The 20,617-nt window shown below is 36.0% G+C and overlaps 1 protein-coding gene and 1 pseudogene across 2 annotated transcripts in view; both read left to right on the forward strand.

Annotated features, from left to right (window-relative positions):
- PUS7 (pseudouridine synthase 7) overlaps positions 1–9,384 on the forward strand; it is a 49,584-nt gene extending 40,200 nt beyond the window's left edge. For both annotated transcript variants that reach the window (XM_074268395.1, XM_074268394.1), the window contains one exon: positions 6,833–9,384. In XM_074268395.1, the coding sequence (XP_074124496.1) occupies positions 6,833–6,969 (137 nt within the window). In that variant the 3' untranslated portion in view covers positions 6,970–9,384. The remainder of the gene's footprint in view (positions 1–6,832) is intronic.
- A 2,148-nt stretch (positions 9,385–11,532) lies between these two features.
- LOC141543904 (large ribosomal subunit protein uL30-like) lies at positions 11,533–18,560 on the forward strand (annotated as a pseudogene).
- Positions 18,561–20,617: the final 2,057 nt, after the last annotated feature.

A 20,617-nucleotide genomic window follows, 5' to 3' on the forward strand; every position in this document is an offset into this window, starting at 1 on the left:
AGGATGAAGCCTTAGGAATGTTCTACTAAATGGCTTATCACAGTAGCTGGGATTGAACGCTTGGCAGAAAAAAAAAAAAGACAAAATGGCCCTCAGTTCTATTTAGACTGTTCTCTTTTGTGCAGTGATGGTGACTGATGTAACATAAAAGGAGGAAGAGGATGATATGAATAACAAAGTTTTTCTTAGACCATTTATAAACATTAATTTAATTGTTGGTATGCTGAATGTTAGGAGCTAGGTGGCACAATGGATAGAACATCAGGTTGAGAGTCAGGAAAGCTTATCTTCCCGAGTTCAAATCTGGCCTCACACACTTAGTGACTGTGATTCTGGACAAATCACTTAACTTCTGTTTGCCTAAGTTTCTTCATCTGTAAAAGTGAACTGGAGAAAGAAATGGCAAACCATTCAGCATCTTTGCCAAGAAAACCCCAAATGGGATCATGAAGAGCCAGACACAACTGAAATGACCAAATAACAGCAAAACTCTAAAGCGAAGATCAACAAGTATATAAAACTAAAGAGAGGGAACCATTTTAATAATAGAGATTCTTATAAATTGGAGCATATAAGGACAATAAACACATAAGCAACAAACAAATAAAGAAGATAGAACTTAATGTCAAAATGACTCACAGACTATCTTGGGGAAGCAAGCAAGAACCTTAAACTAGAATGATGGCCATGTGAGTAGAAAAAAATGAGTGCATGGGAGCAATTCTGCCTTTACAAGATTTGGTGACTGGTTAGATTTGGGAGGTGAGGGAGAAGGAAGAGTCAAATAGATTAGGATTATGAATCTGGGTAACCAGAAAAATGATGTGGTATTCTCAGTAGAAATAGGCAAGTTTGGAGGGTCATGATGGAGTAGAAATAGTAAATGCTAGGTTTAGAGCATAGTAGATTTGAAAATTTTATAAGGCATCCAGGGCATCATGTTGTAATAGATAGAGTGCTGAAATTAATTCAGGAAGGTCTGGGTTGAAATCCTGCCTCAGATACTTATTAGTTAGTTGTATTACTGGCCAAATCACTTAACTTTTCTTGGGTTCACTTCCTAATTGATAGAAAGTGAAGGAGTTGGACTAGATTGCCTCTGTGGTCCCTTAAAGTATAAATCTATGATCTTACATCCATTAGGTAGTTGGTAATTTGGGCCTGAAGTTCAGGAGAGAGAGTACAGCTGAGTGCATAGATTTGGGAGCCTTCTGCATAAGGATGATGACATGGGAGTTTGTTATCCCCAGAGGAGATAATATAGAGAAGAATCTAAGGGGACATCAACACTTAGTGAGGATAAATTGCCAAATGAGACATAAAGGATGGTCAGGTATGGAGAACCAGAGTAGACTGTTGTCAGGAAAGCCAATGGAGAAATGAGTGACTGACATTCGGAAGTTGTAGAGGAGTCAGGAAGAATGAGAACTAAGAATTTCACAGTAAAATGAAATTAAAACAATTTTAAGGTATCTCTTTATTCCTGTCAGATTAAAAAGATGATTGATGCAAAAACCAATATGAAAAGGAAACATGAATGTTGATTCAGGCAAATAGCAAGTATTTGTTAAGCTCTTACTATGGGCCCAGACTCTGTGGTGCCTGCCCTCAAGGCAAAGAATTCCTGGCATGGGACATCATGACCAGTACAAAAGCCCAGATGGAGGAAATGAGGTATCATGAATAAAGAACAGAAGTGAGACTAGTTGGCTGGATTGCAGAGAGACTGGAAAGCTAAGTTGGCAGGGTTGTGAAGGGATTTAAAGGCTATAACGAGAAAGATTCCAAAGGCAATAAGAAATCATGGAGTTTATTGAGTAAGGGGAAATAACATGGTCAGATCTTTGCTTAAGGAAAATCACATGGGTAGCTGTGTGGGGGATAGCTTTGAGCCAGGGAAACCAAGTAGATGTTCACTGCAAAAGTCTAGGTAAGAGGTGATTTTGCAGCTTGTGAATAAAGGAACAGGATTATGTGTGGCAGTAGATATGATTCTAATTAGCTACTGATTAGCTATGTGGGATAAAGGGAAAGAATGTTAACACCAAGATTACAAACCTGGGATACCTTCAGAAGAAATAGAAAAGTTTGGCAGAGGAATAAGTTCAAGGAGCAAGAGAGTGGATTCTATTTTAAACATGTTGAATTGTCCTTGGGACACTAATTTGAAATGTCTAATAGACATTTGTTGATGTGGGATTTAAGTTCAGGAGTGAGAATATATAGGATATATAGATATGGATCTCACTATTAGAGATAATCCACTTTTCTCTAAAGAAAAACTCTAACATTTCTTTGTCAGATCCTAATTTCCTCTCATTCCATCTGTTACTATGTCTCTCACTCACTCCAAACCCAGTCTTTGTTCTCATTGAATCCTTCAATCCCAAATCTTCCCCTTAATTCCTTCTTAAGCCTTTACCACTGCGCTGACTTTCCTTCTCTTTCTCTAATCTTGAAGTGATATTGGCCAAATTCAACTTAGCATTGTCCTCCACACTCTCATCAAATCTAAGAGTTATTAGTATAAAAAAAGTAATCAAGCCTGTGTAAACTGATGAGCTCACTGAGAAAAAGTGTAAAGAAAGTATAGGAAACCTAGAATAGGACTTTAGCATCTCCACATGTAATCATGAGAAGGAAGGAAATCTGAGAAAGAATGGTTAGGAGAGCATGTCAGGAAAGCCCAGGTCTTCATTGTCACATGTAGCAGAAAGGCCTAAAGGGATGAGGGCTAAAAAAAAGAGCCCTAGATTTTAGTATTAAGGGATTACTTAGGGATTTGGAAGGAGATTTGGTAATTAAGGGATCACTTATAGCTTCAGAGTGAACAGTGAGGTAAGAAGCCAGACTACAAATGGTTAAAGAGTGAGTGATAGCAAAAGGAGTGGATCCTATGAGTATAAGCATGTCTTTCTGACAGTTTGGCTGAACAAGGGAGAAAAGATATAAGACAATCACTTAGGACATCATTATGATTAATGGAAGTTTTTTAAGGATTGGAGAAATGAGCATATTTGTCAGTAGTTGATAAGGAAAAACTGAAGATTAAAGGGAGAAAAGGGAAGGCATTATTGAGATTGAAGTTCTGTGAAGAAAACAGAAGATGAGATCAGAACTGAGGAGCCATTTCATACTTTATAGTAGAGTTGAAAGAAGGGTCCAGCCATTTTTGAAAGCAATTTGGAATTGTACAAGATATGACATTTTTATTACTCTTTGATTTAGCAATATAAGTACTAGATTTATATTTAGGGAAATTGACAGGAAGAAAATATATTTCTATATTAAAAAACAGCTAATAATGGCACTACTTGTAATAACAAAAGGTTAGAAACTATGTGTCTAGTGAATAGAAAAGGACTGATAAATTAATCATGTATGACTTAAATTGGACTAATGGCTTGATGTGTTTGAATTCTGCCTCAGGTGCTCACTCCTTACCCCTGAAACTCTAAGCTTATTACTTAACTTTTCTCAATCTTTTTCTTCAATTTTGTGGCAAAAAGGTGATTATCATAGGACCTGCCTCCCAGGGTAGTTGTGAGGATTAGATGAGATAACATATAAAATACTCTACAAACTTGAAAACACTTTGTAAGCTACATTATTATTATAAACTATAAGGAACAAAGGAAGAATTCAAAGAAATATGAGGCTTGATTTAAATTATGTAAATTGAAAGAAGCCAAATCAAAAAGACCAACAAATTATATATTTATTCGATCTGGACCTGATTTCATCTACATCGGAACTTCTGGTGAAGAAACTCCCTCTGCAGATACAGATCAGCAGTTATTATGCATCTTCAAAGTGCTGATGACCTGAGGACGATCTTACCCAAACTCATTCAGCCCAAACCTGTCAAAATTGGGATTTACAACCACGTCTTCCTATTTCTGAGGCAACCCTACTCTATTACCTGCCTCCTTATGTACCTAATATGCTTGTTACAGCTTTATAAATGAAGATTGCATTAAATAGTAATGATAATAATAATAACAATAACCAAATCCAGCAGACGACCTTGGTAATAACACTTAATTTAAAGTACTCTCCTTTATTTCCTTTAAGAAAAAGCAGTCTGAGGGGCAGCTAGGTGGCGAAGTGGATAGAGCACCAGCCCTGAATTCAGGAGGACCCGAGTTCAAATCTGGTCTCAGACCCTTAACACTTCCTAGCTGTGTGACCCTGGGCAAGTCACTTAACCCTAGCCTCAAGGGAAAAAAAAAAGAAAAAGTCTGAAAAAGTGTTAATAGGGCTGTTCGTGCCCCTGTTGCAATCATGCTTGGTAACTCAAGACAAGTCATATTACATGTTGGGACATAATTTTCACATTCATACACTTTAGGAGTTGAACCAGATGAATTTCACAGAATCACAGCATTTTAAAATGGGAAAGAACTTCATTATCAAATCTGTCTCCAAACAGATTCCCTATGGCAGTGTCCCAGACAAATGATCATCCTACAGCAAGAACACCAAACATGGCACCATCTCCCCCCAAGGCTGCCCTTCCCCACCCAAGTCAGCCCATCTCTCTTTTTGTAAAGATCTTAGTGAATATTCTTTATCCAAATGATTGATTAAAAAAATGTAAAACAGTATAGGGCCAAGCACAGATTCCAAGGATACTCCACTGGAGTTCACCTGTCATTATGAATATTCTGTGAGTCTGGCCATTTGTCAAATGCAGACTCCCTCTTAGATCCTTTGCAACTCTCAATCAAGTAGGTTTTCTCAAGTTCTTTTCCTCTTCCCAATATTCCCTTTTTAGCTTTCTATGTTGGTGGCTTTAAGTTTTTAATTTTAGGTTTCTGCTTTACACCTTCTCTGCCTACAATCTGGCCATGCTAGATAGAGAATGTCTCCATTAGAACCCTTGTTTATAGGAAACTTTAACATTTGCAAAGCACTTTTCCCCCCACAGTGACCTAATGACATAGCATTGTTATCCTTATTTTATGGATGGGGAGACAGAGGCTCAGGGAAGCTAATTAACTTGACTTTAGTTATGCATTATCAGAGACAGGATTCGAATGCAGATCTTTTCACTCCTAAGTCCCTGGCTGTTCCCACTTTCTTAAATTGCCTCTCAGTGTCATGGTTACCTTCCTAAAATGGTGCCTCTCCTTTCACATGCCAAGTTTGTGCATCCCCCAAATTTTCTCACATACCAGAAAACTGACTGTGAAATGATCAAGATGTCTGCTGCTTTTGGCAACCTATGCAATAGTTTGTCTTCTGCACTTTTTTACCTCAGTCTCATAATTTGGCCTAGACATCAGCAATTAAAACATAGAATTGAATTAGTGATATTTTCTAGGCTTATAGGATTTTTTTTTCCCTACTCTAAATGGCAAATCCCACTTCAAACAAGTGAATTCTCAGGTCAAATTACACATCATACAGGGGAGGGAAGAGGACAATGAACTTATGTGCAAAACATGTGCTGTATATTCAAATAAGATTTCCCAAAGGATATTATTCTTTACAGGCAAACGAGGCCTCAGGTGGGCTGGAAATAGAGATAATGCAAATTTCAAAGTCTGAGTTGAGTGCAACTTAATGGGATGTATAAACATTTTAACAATTCTGAAAGTGGCTTTCCCAAACTTTCCCTTTTATATGGGATGAATCTATTTTCTGAGGTGTGCCGGCTGATTGTATTTGCTTCCCCAGGAAGTCTAAAGCAGTGGAGTGAAAGTAAAGTATTATTTTATACCATCACTACTAGTTCTGTAGGAATCTTTGAACGTTGGAGTGGTTGGAGGCTAAGAAAACGGTTTCCAGAATTGTATTTGCCAATGATTGAAATGCTTGCTGCTTCTGCTAAAACAAAAAGATGCAAAAGCATTTTATCTGTGATGGAGTCATTTGGGCCCAGGTGTACATTTATCTAGATGAAGTCATCACTTTGAAAATAGGGGCTTTTTTCTGGTGGTTTAGAAACACAAAGCAAAAAATATATTTATATATATAGTAATGAGTGCCAAGTTTGTGGAATAATAAGCAGCTGATGTGTGAATATTACTGAGAAGTTCTTTCTCCATCTTTATGCTGCTTAGCCATTAGCTCATAATGGGCCATCATGGCAAAACAAAGAACAAAGTTGCTATAGTTTGCTTGTGGTCCAGATTTCTCATTTAACTCATAACACTCTTGAGTTAGAATTTATAAAGCATTCTTTAAGTATGGTCAACAGTTTCACATTCTCTGGAGGCTTTTTGTTTAGCACTTTGTATGTCAGTGTCATTTGTATCTGTGAGTTGGACCAGTAGGTACTTGTTAGGAATCAACACCCTGTGAGAAAGGAATTAAGAGTAGCATAGAACAAATAAGTGATATGGAAGGTAAAAATTGTATTTACTCTAAAGAGCAACAAATGTTGGTGGGAGGCCAGGAGCAGTTTTCAGAACTAGATCTCCATTCCTTATCAGCAGAATTGGCTTTCCTCAAACTTCTTCCCTTTTGAAATAGTTTTTTTATTATTCCCCAATTAAAAGAAAAACCATGTTATTTCACTTGGAGATCCTCCTCACTCTCTCTTGTTTTCTATTTACTCCTTGTCCTTCTGATACTCTAAAGTGCCAAGAAAGTTCAGAGGTAGAATTACCATAGATACTCACTGAGAGTATATATTACAGATCTCTCCTCCATGCTTCTCTCTCATACAGAAGCACCAGAGGGCTGCCTCAGTACAGTAAGGCTTTCTGATGGTAGAGCATTGCCACCATTTTTTGTTTATCTGTGTCTAGAGATTATATGATCCTCCAGCTCATTTGCAGCTGCTTTTATTTTCCTGACTCTTCTCTTCTTTCTTGGGTGACAGAAGGTAAATACAGGGCCCTGAAGATGGATTTCTCACTCCCTCCTTCAACATATGCAACAATGGCCATTCGAGAAGTACTAAAAATGGATACAAGTATCAAGAACCAAACACAGCTGAATACTACTTGGCTCCGCTAATGCTGTCTCTGAAGATACAAGTATGGTGGAACGTGTCAGCATCCTGGTTTGCTGTTCTTTGTGTTCTCTTAGTACAAACTCCATGTGGATAATTTGTAGTAAAAGTCTGTTTGTATTTTTTTCAAGTTTTTATTAGCTTAAATCAATAATTTGCAATATTTGTACAAATGTGCAAATCTGGAGAACCTAACTAAAGTTTAAAACAAAAAATTGGTTGGTTTATTTTAACACATTCACACACTCATACTGACATGCAGAGGCAAGAGGGGAATAATCGATGAATCCACAAACATTTATTGTTTCCTGTGTAGCAGTTTTTGCATCTAAGCATTGGAAATACAAAGAAAGGCAAAAATGTAGTCCCTGGTCTCAAACAATTTATCTGATAATGAGGGAGACAGCACATAAATAAGTAGTAAACACATTCATATTTAATAATATAGTACATACTGTAATAAGTACATACAAAGTAGAAAGGAGGCTTAGAGGAGGCAGATTTAAGTGACTATCCTCCTGAATCTTGAAAGAAACCAAGAATGAGGAAGGAGGAAGCATTATAGGAATGGAGTTTAGAGGTGTATATATAGGGGGGAGGAATCACTGTTGTAATGGAAGAATAGTAAACAGAGTGCTAGTCTTAGAATCGAGAAAACTTTTTGTTTTTCTTTCAAAGGCTTTCATAGTTAGGTGCCATCCCCACCTTTCAAGTCTTCCCCAGAACCATCCCTCTGCACCCCCAAATACTCTGCAGTCCAGTAACACTGGCCTTGCTGCTCCGTGCACAAGACCCTTTGTCTTCTGACTCTGGATGTTTTCACCAACTGTCTCCATACTTGTACTGCTCTGAGTCCTCATCCCCATCTTCCTCTTGGCTTCTTTTAAGTCTAACTAAAATCCCACTTTCCACAGGAAGCCTTTCCTGATCCCCCTGAATTCTCATGCCTTAGTTGTTAATTAGCTCTGATTTGCTATATATATTTGTTCATACATGATTAATTTGTATGTTATGTTGCTTAATTAGACTGTGAGCTCACTGAGAGACAATAGGGACTGTCTTTGTGTTTCTTGATCCCTTGGCATAGTGGCTGTCAAAGAGTAGGCATTTAAGGTTTATTGGCAGGGGCTGCTGGGTGTTGTAGTGGTTAGAGCACCAGCCCTGAAGTCAGGAGGACCTGAGTTCAAATGTGCCCTCAAACACTTAATGCTTCCTAGTTATGTGACTTGGGCAAGTCACTTAATCCCAATTGCCTCAGCAGAAAAAACCCAAAACAATGTTTATTGGCAGGCTTGACTAAAACCATAGTCTCTGGCCCCACCTTGGGTGTGTCACTCAGAGCCAGCTCTATAATCTCTCAGTGCTCTCTGACAATTCTCTGAGATTATCATTGTAGAACACTTGTTAATTGATAGATAGAACTCACAGAGTTCCTTAAATTACTGATCTGGGTGAGACAAAAAGGGAAAATGGCTTTCAGCAAGAAAAATGGTCTTGGATTAAGATAGAGACTTTAGGGGTTTAATAACCCCTTTCTTTAAAAAGACAGCAAGGATTTTTATTATTAATAGAAGTTGAAAGCGACATTGTAAGTACCATAAGCAATAAAGTTAAGAGCTATGTAGACTGTTAGGAATGACAACTATAAAGAGGTAGTGTACATGAAGAATGACTCTCAAGTCCCTCTTCCCCTGTAATTCAAGAGCCTTGACACATAAATATAAATTCACTTGCACTTAAGTCAACATAAATGACCCTTGGGTGGCCATAAGTACAGCAATGATTTCATTATCTAAAATCACTTATTTATCAAAAGCAAGGTAAGATTCAAAAGTAGAATGAAACATTTTTAATATAAAGGGTTTTGTATCCATATTTGTATGGAAGCTTTTGTATCATTGTAAGACTTATTAAGCTTTTTCCACTTGTGACCCCTTTTCCCCTCAAGAAAATTTTTGTATGACCCCTGGGGATATAGGTTTATAAAATAGAAATACAAAACAAACATTTACCAATAGTAAATCATAAGTTCATGATCCCAACATTAGTTATAAGATCCCATATAGGATTGTGAACCAAAGTTTAAGAAGCTGGGTTTTAGAAAATTCTACTGTTATAGGATTTTTAACATGATGTAAATGGACAACTATTGTTTTTGTTTTTGTTTTTGTTTTTTCAGTTTAAGGTATAATTTTTATTACATGTATTTTTATGTTAAAGATTCTTTCCATAGGTACAGGTCCTTCAGAAAGTTAAAGGAGGGAAAGGTAGCTAGAAATACCAAGAGTTCATACCAATGGTTTTATTCCTTGTCACCAGCAATTTTGGTGTTGCCATTGCTGACAATGGAAAACACATTTTCTGATGTGAAAAGACATAAAAGAATAAATTAGCCATTCTAACATCAGTTGCTTTCATGATCCAGTTTCAGTTTTCTGTCATTTCTAAAATTAAACAAATGGGTCAGTGTCTGTTTCTTTTTTGGTTGTGTTAATGAGCTATGTGATTAACTGAAATGGATGAGGATTTTGTGTCCTGTGTAATGGCAGGGAGATGGGCTCTATGATTTTATATTTGTTGAAGTAAATTGACAGTCCCTTTTGACACCCTACCACCTCCTCAATAGTGAGCTCATGTTGAGAAGTCAATGAAACAAAAAAATTTATTGTTGAACTTGAAAACTCATTTGTCCTGAAGAGTTCAGTTTGCTCTTAGCAATGATAATAGGTTTTCTTTCCTTCTTTGGAGTTATTAATCAAATATTTATCTATGCTTTTCAAGCTCATAATAATAGTAAAAACTAACAATTATATAGCAACTACTATGTGTCAGATACTTTGGGCTTTGCAATTATTATCTCATTTGTCCCTCATTACAACTCTGGGAGGCAAATGTTGCTATTATCCTCATTTTTATAAATGAGAAAACTGAGGCAAACAGAGATTATGTGACTTACCCAGAATCACACAGCTAGGAAGTATCTGAGGTCACATTTGAACTCCCTTTTCCTCTGGACCTAACTGTTATCTGCTGTACCATCTAGCTGTTCATATGCCCTACTTATCACAGGTTACAAAGTATTTTTTCTCAAAACCACCCTGCAGTAGAGCTATTGAAAGTATACCCATTTTATAAATGGGGAATTAAGCTCAGAAGAATTAAGCAACAACCATGGTCACATAGCTAGGAAGTGATAAAGTCAGGTCTCATTCCCTAGCTAGTCGTCCTTCTGACTCTGGGCCGATTGCTCATTACACTGTATTTTTACTTTGGTTCTCTTAACTGTATCAGGCTAAAAGAAGTTAAATATTTTATCTATTGTAAAATCCATCAAAAATATTCATGTAAGTCTAAATTTGTAGAAAAGGAACTTAAAAATTTACAGCAGTCTTAATAGTTTCCGACTCCAGGGACAGCCTTTTTTTATCTACTTTCTACAACAGGGCTTCTTAAATTTTTCCAGTTGCAACTCCTTTTCACCCAAGAAATTTTTATGTGGCTCTAAATATATCGCTATATAAAGTAAGTATACAAATCAAACACTTAGTGCTTAGTAAAATATAATTTCATAACCCCCACACTTATGTGACTCCATATGGGGTGATGACCCATAATTTAAAAAGCTTTATACCTCAACATACTGTGTGTTTATAACTAGAACTCACACAGATGGTTTCGACACAAATTTGAAGGCTATTTTTTTCAGCTATCATACTCCTAAAGGAATCATAAAATCTTTTTTTTTTTTTTTTTTAATGATTTGTGTGGTTTGTCCTGCCTTCCTTGTTTCCTATCTTACTTTCACCTTCTTCTCTTTATTTTTGTCTCAGTAGACAAACAAATCTTTAGACTCACGGGCTAGGCAACCTGGAAAAGAAGTTAAAAGCTCAATAGCTAATCTTGATGAAATCGTGTGTGAACTAGCTTATACAACATCCACAATGCAACAGTCCAGAGTGAGAACCCACGCCAGAACTTGATTTCCATGGCAAGCCAGGCTTCTTGTGAAGGGTAGGAATGTCATCAGTTGAGAAGCGGAGCTGAATAGGCAGAGATCATTACAGAGTAGTAATGACTGGGAAAGGCAAAAGGCATTTCGTTCACGTGGGGCTGTTTGCTTTCTTTGCTTGGAACAGCTCCAGCTACAACCAGTTAGTACTGCTTTCACACAAACGGTGACTGTGAGGAGAACAATACCCCCACTTTCTTCTCAGACTGACACCCACCCACCTCCGTTCTTTCTAGACTAGGCTAATCAGTTTTCTACAATCTTACTATTCACAAAGACCATTTTCAACATGTAAAATCACTCCCCTGTCCCATTCAGACCTGAACACACGAGCCATCTAATTTTCACTACAGTAAAGTTTTTGTTTAAATGACATTGTTCACCTTGCTTAATCAACTCACCTGCTATATGAACTTTATGAATAATGAATAAGTTTACTCTGTGTGTGGGGTTTTTTTTAAAGTTCAAAACAAAGGCATTTACTGGGACAGCATGAGAATGATAGTAATAAGGTCCAGAGTTCACTTTCCCACAATTATACACATTATTAGTGGGAAGAATGGGTACATACATAGAATACCCTGGTTTTGAGACAACAAGTCAGCTCATTTCTCTAGGACTGGAAGTTCCCCATGTTCCCTCTTATTTGCTGATGTTCTTGAGCTGTTTTGGCCTGGGTATAGCAATCTCTCTGAGATAGATTCCTCATCTGACCCCTCCCTAAGCTTAGTTCTCTCTGCAACCTGACTCCTTCCAACTATCACAACTGATCTGTTGAAACCATAGTTCACTCTCTCCTCTGTTGCCAGAAGTCACACTCAAAGCCTTGTCGATGCCTCTACTACTCCAAAGCTGACAAGCTTGCAAAAGCTTTTTTCACTGTGTATTTTTCTAATGTTTTTGTGATAAAAGTATCACCAGAGGTTGGCTGCCTGATGCTTTAATTTCCTGTCCACAGAAACTCATGTATATTGTCTACTAAGGTAATGAGGATTGATGACCTGTACTCATCCAGGGAGTACTCCCACCAGTTAAATAACATTCTCTAAAGACAAAGTACTGTGATATTGAATGATATTTTCCCAATCCTGTGCTATATGGTGGAAAGAACTCTAGAATTGAATGCAAGAGACCCAGATCTGACTTGTGATTGTTATATTAGCTGTGACTATCCATGCACATCTTTTAAACCTCATTGAATTTCAGTTTCCTCATCTGAAAAATGGAATTAATACTTAACCACAGAATAGTTAACTACAGAATCAGAATCTCAGAATAGAAAGGAACCTTAAATAGTGTCTATTCCAACTCATACCCATGCAAGAATTTCTTCTAGAATATCTTTGATAAGTGTTCATCTGGTCATCTACTTTGAATCTCTAGTGAGGGCATGTACTCTCTCTTGTGGTGCTTTCCACATTTGAATAGCTCTAATTGTTTGGAATTTTCTTACAGAAACCTAAACATGACTTTTGACAGAGTCACAGAATTTTTGTGAGGAAAGCATTTCGCAGATTTTTAAATGTCATTTCATTATAAGTTGCCAGGAAGGATCATAAGATTTAAGGTAAAGGTATATTTTTTAAAAATATATTCTCAGTAGTTTTTAATTAAAGGTTTTTATTTACAAAATATATACATGGATAATTAATATTCCCCCCTACAAAACCCTGTGTTCCAATTTTTTTCCCTGCCTTCCCCTCACCCCCATCTCTAGTCGGCAAGTGCTTCAATATATGTTAAACATGTAAAGTTCCTCTATACATATTTCCATCAATATCGTGCTTCACAAAGAAAATCAGATCAAAAAGGGAAAAAAATGAGAGAAAACAAAATTCAAGCAAACAACAACAAAAAACATAGTGAAAATACTATGTTGTGTTTCATACTCAGTTCCCATAGTCCTCTCCAGTTAGAACCTATGAATGTTATGGAATATTATTATTCTGTAAGAAATGACCAGCAGGATGATTTCAGAGAGTCCTGGAGAGACTTATATGAACTGATGCTGAGTGAAATGAGCACAACTAGGAGCTCATTATACACAGCAACAATAAGACTACACGATGATCAATTCTGATGGACGTGGCCCTCTTCAACAATGAGATGATTCAAACCAGTTCCACTTGTTCAGTGATGAAGAGAATCATCTACATCCAGAGAGAGAACTATGGGAATTGAGTGTGGACCACAACATAGCATTTCCACTCTTTCTGTTATTGTTTGCTTGCATTTTTGTTTTACTTCTCAGGTTTTCTTCTTTCCTTCTTGATCCGATTTTTCTTGTGCAGCAAGATAACTGCATAAATATGTATACATATATTTAGCATATACTTTAACATATTTAACATATATGGGATTATCTGCCATCTAGTTGAAAAGGTGGGGGGAAAAAGGGGAAAAATTGGAACAGAAGGTTTTGCAAGGGTCAATTTTGAAAAAATTACCCATGCATATGTTTTGTAAATAAAAAGTTATAATAATAAAAAACATTCATATACCATAACTTATTCAGCCATTCCCTAACTGATGGGCATCCACTCAGTTTCCATTTTTTTGCCACTACTAAAAGGACTGCCACAAACATTTTTGCACACATGGTCTCTTTCTCTCTGTTAAGGTATATTTTAAACATTGCTTTCTAGGGCATGCTAAAAGTTTTCAATTTCCCCTCCCAACAATTTTTAGATTTATTGTTAACTCAATTATCTATACCAATAAAAGGGAGTGATAGTCTAGATAAACTTACAGTGAACATCTAAATATGTAGAAAAACGTAAATATTCATATATAATTTGTGTTTACATGTAGCTTCATAATGCAGCAAATTAACTTTTTTGATGCATATTTAGTTTCCTAAATTACTTTTGTTTAGGCAAATACTGAAATGAGCTTGTACTTCTTAAGCACAAACCAATTAAATGCATGAGTAAACTAGGCCAAAAATATAAAGGAGTTCTTGTCATTCCTTTTTCAAGGAATTCAGTACACAGTTCATCCTTCTTGCCCTTATATTAAGGGATGCCAGTATCCCAGACAACTTGTCCCCTTAAGTTGATTAACTTGTATACTGATAAACTGATCAACTCACCTCCCAGTTGATCAGTTCCCAGTCCTGTAACCTAATCCTCCTCACCTCAGTCTGACACAGGACTCACTATCGTTGCCAGTTATTCTATTTTCATTATAAATAAATCTGAAAGTCCTTCCTCTGCCCATATTCTTTTCCATCTCTTGGTATGTCTCACTCCTACAAAACTTGACCTTCAGACCTTTCACCTCACATTGGTGTGTCTAGCCAACACTCCTGCTCTCTAGGTTCACTATGAGTCCTTCACAAGCTTGGCTCTGTGGTTAACTAGTTCAACCAAACACTGCTTATGTTTTACTATACCCTAAATGCTGCTAAATTATACTAAAGAAAATGGTATAATCCATACTAGTCAATGTGGTCAAAATTAGATCTATCAACAGTATCAGTGCAAAGATCTGTATGATATTGCACCTTCTACATCTTTCCAAAAGTCTTCAGTGGTATGTTTATTAAACTCAACAAAGCTTCAATTGATCTGTCAAAAATTGTAGAACCATACATATCATGGAATTACCCAATGTGGAAGTCTGTGAATGACTAAATTTACAAATGTAATTTTGGCAAGAATAAGAAACAGAGAATGGCCCTGAATAATGCTATCCTTATTGCAAACTGTCATGTTAAATATGGAATTATCTCCATGGAGGACTTGATCCATGAGAGTTAAACTTTCGGCAAGCACTTCAAAGCTTCCAACAACTTCCTGTGGATCTTCACATATTTTTCCTATCCACCCATGGAGAAAACAAAGACTGAATATTTTATGAAAGGTGGAGATACTGGTAACAGGAAAGTCCAGATCAGCAGGCTTATAAGAGGAATGAACTAAGGGCGATTACTGTGATTTTTTTTTCTAATCATCTGTTAGTAAAAATTCCTGTGGTTTAGAAAAAGGTGAAAATGGCAAGAAACATATTGAGAAATATGGATCAGAAAAAAAAATAGCTCAAATAATAAGCTATCCAGAAATTTTAGGTCTATTTATCTTGAATGTTTAATTCAAGAAGAGAATATGTAGGCTCTCAATGTAGAAACCAGAAAATATCACACCCCCCAAATTAAATAGATTCTAACAGACAATAAAAGACATTACAAACATGGGAATCACATTTGTTAAAGCAAAAATCAAAATGAGTATGAAACTAGAAGGATAAAAATGAGAAGATAAGAGTGTGCAGTTAGAATAATTCAATCCTTACTTGTTCAAACAAGTTATTGAAAATGCAAAATGAGTCATGGATGGAAGAAAGGACATAAATATAAACTGCAATAATTTCATAGTATCTTTAGACAATTTTTACGATAAGGATACCTAAAGTGGCTTAGTCACCAACTAAGTGGCCAACTTGGTATACAGAGAGAAAGAGATGGCAGTCAATGACAACACTATCTTACAAAGAAAAGGACTAGAAAGTTATGAGTAGAATCACCTTAAACAGAGAGAAACAGAAAAGTTTAACCAGTTTAAAGAAAGCTTAGCAAGAGACTCTCCTAAACAAAGTTATCTCAAAAGCATTTAAGAATGTGGATGGAAGAACAAGATTTTTCTAATATTTTTCCTCAAAGTCAGAAGAACTTCTGCATTTGATCTTGATATCGGAGCCTCAAGTATATTTAAAGGGGAGATAGAAATGCAACTTAAGAGAACAAAATACAGAAAAATTAGACAAGATATTCATATAGGGGTTCTTCCTTGGAGGCAAAACAATTGGTAGATTATTGAGAAATTGATTCAATAGGTTTACGATGTAGGGGAAAATATCAAAAACATGGGAAAATATCTGGCCTTATTAATGTCCAAAAAAAGGCAACTTAGAAAATATCAACAACTATTGATTTATATGCCAACATTTTTGTCCAAATAAAACTTTTATAAGAATCATTTACCCCACAATTAGAGCATCCTTGAGCATTTTCTTAGGGAAGAAGCATATTTTAATTTTTTTTTCTTTTTTTTATCAACCCAATATCAACCACGTAAAAATCAACAAAGGCAAATATTTAAATGAAGAACATATAAAGGATTACACATGACACTGTGATGTTCACTATAAAGTTTTTTTAAACCGTGTATATTAAGCTTAATATGATAGTAATAAAACAACTGTTTACTTTTCGGAACTTTTCTGGCACCCTTCAATATATTTTTTCAATGTTTCATGAATAACTTTTTCTTATTTTTCTTTTTAAAAATTACTATCTCCACAGTGAAATACATGCCTTCCCTTGTAAAAAGCAGAATCAAAGAAAGCAAAACCACATATTGGCAATGTCTAATAATGTCTCATTCAACAGGAAGCTTTTACAAATGAATATGAATTTACAATCTCACAACTGAATAAAAGATGCTGTGAACACAAAATCCCACTGTGCTTATGTATGTTGATTATTTTTAAAAGGCATTTATTTTAATATATCATTATACAGCAAAATGCCATTTTAAAGACTACATGTGTATTGATACTCATGTGTGTGGATATATATCTATATATCCACACACAGTTTCTCAAAAGCCTCAGTGCAGTTTTAAGCTTTAATGTCATCAGAAGTATAATTGCCAAAACTTATAAAAGTATTTGAATAGTAATTTTTTTGAAATTTCAAAATATGGATTTTTTTAATTCAATATAACCACTGTCTTCTGCTATTCATACTATATATACATCTAGTCAACTTTTAAACTTTGAAAAGACTTCCATTAATTGCTACTCAGTGATTGAAAGGATTACATTTATAATCCTAGCTTTAAGGTCATCCAAAAAATGAAGTTTTGACTCTTACACCATACTTTTGGCCCCTTAAAAAAATCCTAGCAGCAGAGCCAAGATGGTGGAGTGAAGGTAGGAATTTTCCTGGTTCTCCCTTAGACCCCTCCAAATATTTTAAAATAATAACTCTAAATAAAATTTGGAGTGTTAGAACCCACAAAAAGATGAAGTGGAACAATTTTCCAGACAAAGCCAGCTTGGAAGGTTAGCAGGAGGGTTCTTTTACATCAGGTGGGTCTGAATGCAATCATGGATCTGGCTGCGGAGCACAGCCTGGGTTCTAGAAGCCAGGAAATGGAAGCAAACACCAGATCTTCACCCATAGAAGCCAAGTACAACTATGTGGGAAAGATTTGGTTAAGGCATGAGGGGAGCCCCGGGCCAGGATCAGGCTTTGGGAGTCACTGCAGCACCAGTGGCAGCAGTAGTGCCAGAGTGGGAGCAGACACCAACAGTAGCTTCAGCAACCAGAGCAGCTTCTGGAGATCTCAGCCCACAGATAGAGGAGACTGGAACAGCTGGTCAGAGGAAGATTGCTGGGGCCTCTTGGCTGGCTCTGTGGTAGAATTCTGTTGCATTGCCCATTCTCAGATCTGGGTAGCAGTGCTGGCTCATGGTACAAGTCCCTAGAAGGATCTCTGAAAACAGCTGCACAAAACCCAAGGTTGAGACATTGCATTCTTCATGCTGCAAATACAGCCCTACTTTAACAAAGAGTAAGTAATAGTCTGGGGAAATGTAAACAAACAAACAAACAAAAAATTTTGGCCATAGAACAGTATGATGGTGACAAGAAAGAACAAAATAGACACTCAGAAGATGATAAAGTCAAAGCTCCTACAAAGTCTGAAGAACAAGAAGGGAGAAGGAAGAAGAGAAGAGAGAAGAAGGAGGAGGAGGAAGAGAAAGAGGAAGAGAATCACCAGACTCAGGCCATGGAAGAGTTCAAAAAGGATTTTGAAAATCAACAGAAGTAGAGGGGGAAATGGAAAGAGAAATGAGAATGATGCAAAAGAAAATACAAAAAGTTAATGAAGAAGAAGAATGCCTTAAAAAGCAAAACTGGTCAAATGGGAAAGGAGGTATACAAGTTCACTGAGAAAAAAAAATTCCTTAAAAATTAGAATTGAGCAAATGGAAGATAATGACTTTATGAGAAATTAAGATAAAATAAAACAAATCCAAAAGAATGAAAAAATATAAAACAATGTGAAATATGTCTTTGGAAAAACAAATGACCTGGAAAATAGATCTAGGAGAGATAATTTTAAAATTATTGATCTGCCTGAAAGCCATAATCAAAAAAGAAGAGCCTAGACATTATCTTTCAAGAAATTATCAAAGAAAACTGTCCTGATATTCTAGAACCAGAGGGTAAAACAGAAATTGAAAGAATCCACTGATCATCTCCTGAAAGAGATTCCAAGAAGAAAACTCCCAGGAATATGACAGCCAAATTCCAGAACTTCCAGGTCAAGGAGCAAATATTGCATGCATCCAGAAAGAAACAGTTCAAGTATAGTGGAACCACAGTCAGGATAACACGAGATTTAGCAGCTTCTACATTAAAAGATTAGAGGGTTTAGAGATTGATATTCCAGGGAGCTATGGAGCTATGATTACAACCAAGAATCTCTTACCCAACAAAACTGAGTATAATCCTTCAGGGGAAAAGATGGATATTCAATGAAATAAAGGATTTTCCAGTATTTGTGATAAAAAGACCAGAGCATTTACCAAATATTTATCTATTTTGTTGGTTTTTTCATAGAACCTACTCTTTTATTTATTAATTCAATTTTTTTTACTTTCAATTTTATTAACCTCTCCTTTTATTTTTAGAATTTCAAGTTTAGTGTTTGACTGGGGGCGGGGTTTAATCTGCTCTTTTTCTAGCTTTTTTATTTGCAAGCCTAATTCATTGATTTTCTCTTTTTCTATTTTATGCAGATAGGACTCTAGAGATATAAAATTTCCCCCTTATTAATGCTTTGGCTGCATCCCACATGGGCATCCCACGTCTCATTATTGTCATTTTCTTGGGTGAAATTATTAATTGTGTCTATGATTTGATTTTTCACCCAATCATTCTTTAGGATGAGATTATTTAATTTCCAATTGCTTTTTAGTCTATTTTCCCTTGGCTTTTTATTGAATGTAATTTTTATTGCATTGTGATCTGAAATAAATGCATTTACTATTTATGCCTTTCTGCATTTGAATTTGAGATCCTTATGTCCTAATATATGGTCAATTTTTGTATAGGTTCCATGAACTGCCAAAAAGAAAGCGTACTCCTTTCTGTCTCCATTTAGTTTTCTCCAAAGATCTATTATACCCAATTTTTCTAGAGTTCTATTTACCTTTTTAACTTCTTATTTGTTTTGTGGTTTGATTTATCTAATTCTGAGAGTGCAAGGTTAAGATCTCCCACTGTTATAGTTTTGCTGTCTATTTCTTCTCAACTTCTCCTTTAAGAATTTAGATGCTACACCACTTGGTGCATATATGTTTAGTATTGATATTGATTGCTTCATTATCTATGCTACCCTTTAGCAAGATATAGTGCCCTTCCTTATTTCTTTTAATTAGATCAATTTTGGCTTTTACTTGACCTAAAATCAGGATGACCACCCCTGCTTTTTTGGCTTCACCTGAAGCATAGATTCTGCTCCAACCTTTCACCTTTACTCTGCATGTATTGCCCTGCTTCAGGTGTGTTTCCTGTAAATAACGTATTGTAGGATTCTGACTTTTAATCCAGTCTGCTATCTGCCTCCACTTTATGAGGGAGTTTACCCCATTCACATTTACAGTTAAGATTACTAATTCTATATTTCCTGCCATCTTGTTAACCCCAGATTATACTTTTCTCTTTCCTTTCCCCCTTACTTCCTCCCCAGTATTAAACTTGTGAGCACCATTTACCTTATGTAGCCCTCCCTCTTTAAAGTCCCTCCCCTTTCCTTAAACTTTTCTCTAACAATTTCTGTGTTCCCTTCTATTTAGCTTACTCCTTCCCTTTTTGCCTTTTTTCCCTGCCACTTTTCAATGAGGTGGGAGAAGTTTCTCTATAAATTGAATATTTCTAATATTTTCTCTTTGACCCAATTCCAATGAGATTAAGATTCACACTATATTCATCGCCCTCCCTTCTTTCCCTCAGATATATTAGGTTTCCTTTACCTCTTTGTGAGATATAGTACCTCCACTTTTCCCTTTTTCTGGTACAATTTCCTTTTCACCTCTAGCTTTTTTTTTTTGTATTATAACAGTAAAACCAAATTATGCATGTACTCTTTATGTATACTCATAACAAATATAGTTCTCAAGATGTGATTGTGAAAGAAAATTATTGTTCTATAAGAAATGATGAGCAGAATGCTATCAGAAAACTCCGGAAAGTCCTCTGTTAACTCAAGGAAAGTGAAATGTACTGTGTACATAGTAATAGCAAAGTTGTGGTATGATCAACTATGAATGAGTTTGTTATTCTCAGCAAAACAATGATCGAAGGCAACTGTGAAGGACTTATGATGAAAAATGCTGTCCATACCCAGAGAAAGAACTGATTGTATCTGAATACAGACTGAAGCATACTTTTTTTTAGTGTTTTTTGGGGAGGTGGGAGATCTATGTTTTCTTTTGTAACATGACTTTTATGGAAATGTTTGCACTACTTCACATGGGCCTTTTCAATGGGGGGAGGAAAGAAGAGGGAGGATATGGAAATCAATTTTTTTTAATGTAAAAAAATCATGCATGTAACTAGAAACAAGACA

The sequence above is a fragment of the Sminthopsis crassicaudata genome, chromosome 5 (genome assembly GCF_048593235.1).
Source record: "Sminthopsis crassicaudata isolate SCR6 chromosome 5, ASM4859323v1, whole genome shotgun sequence".
In the NCBI taxonomy this organism is placed as follows: Eukaryota; Metazoa; Chordata; class Mammalia; order Dasyuromorphia; family Dasyuridae; genus Sminthopsis; species Sminthopsis crassicaudata.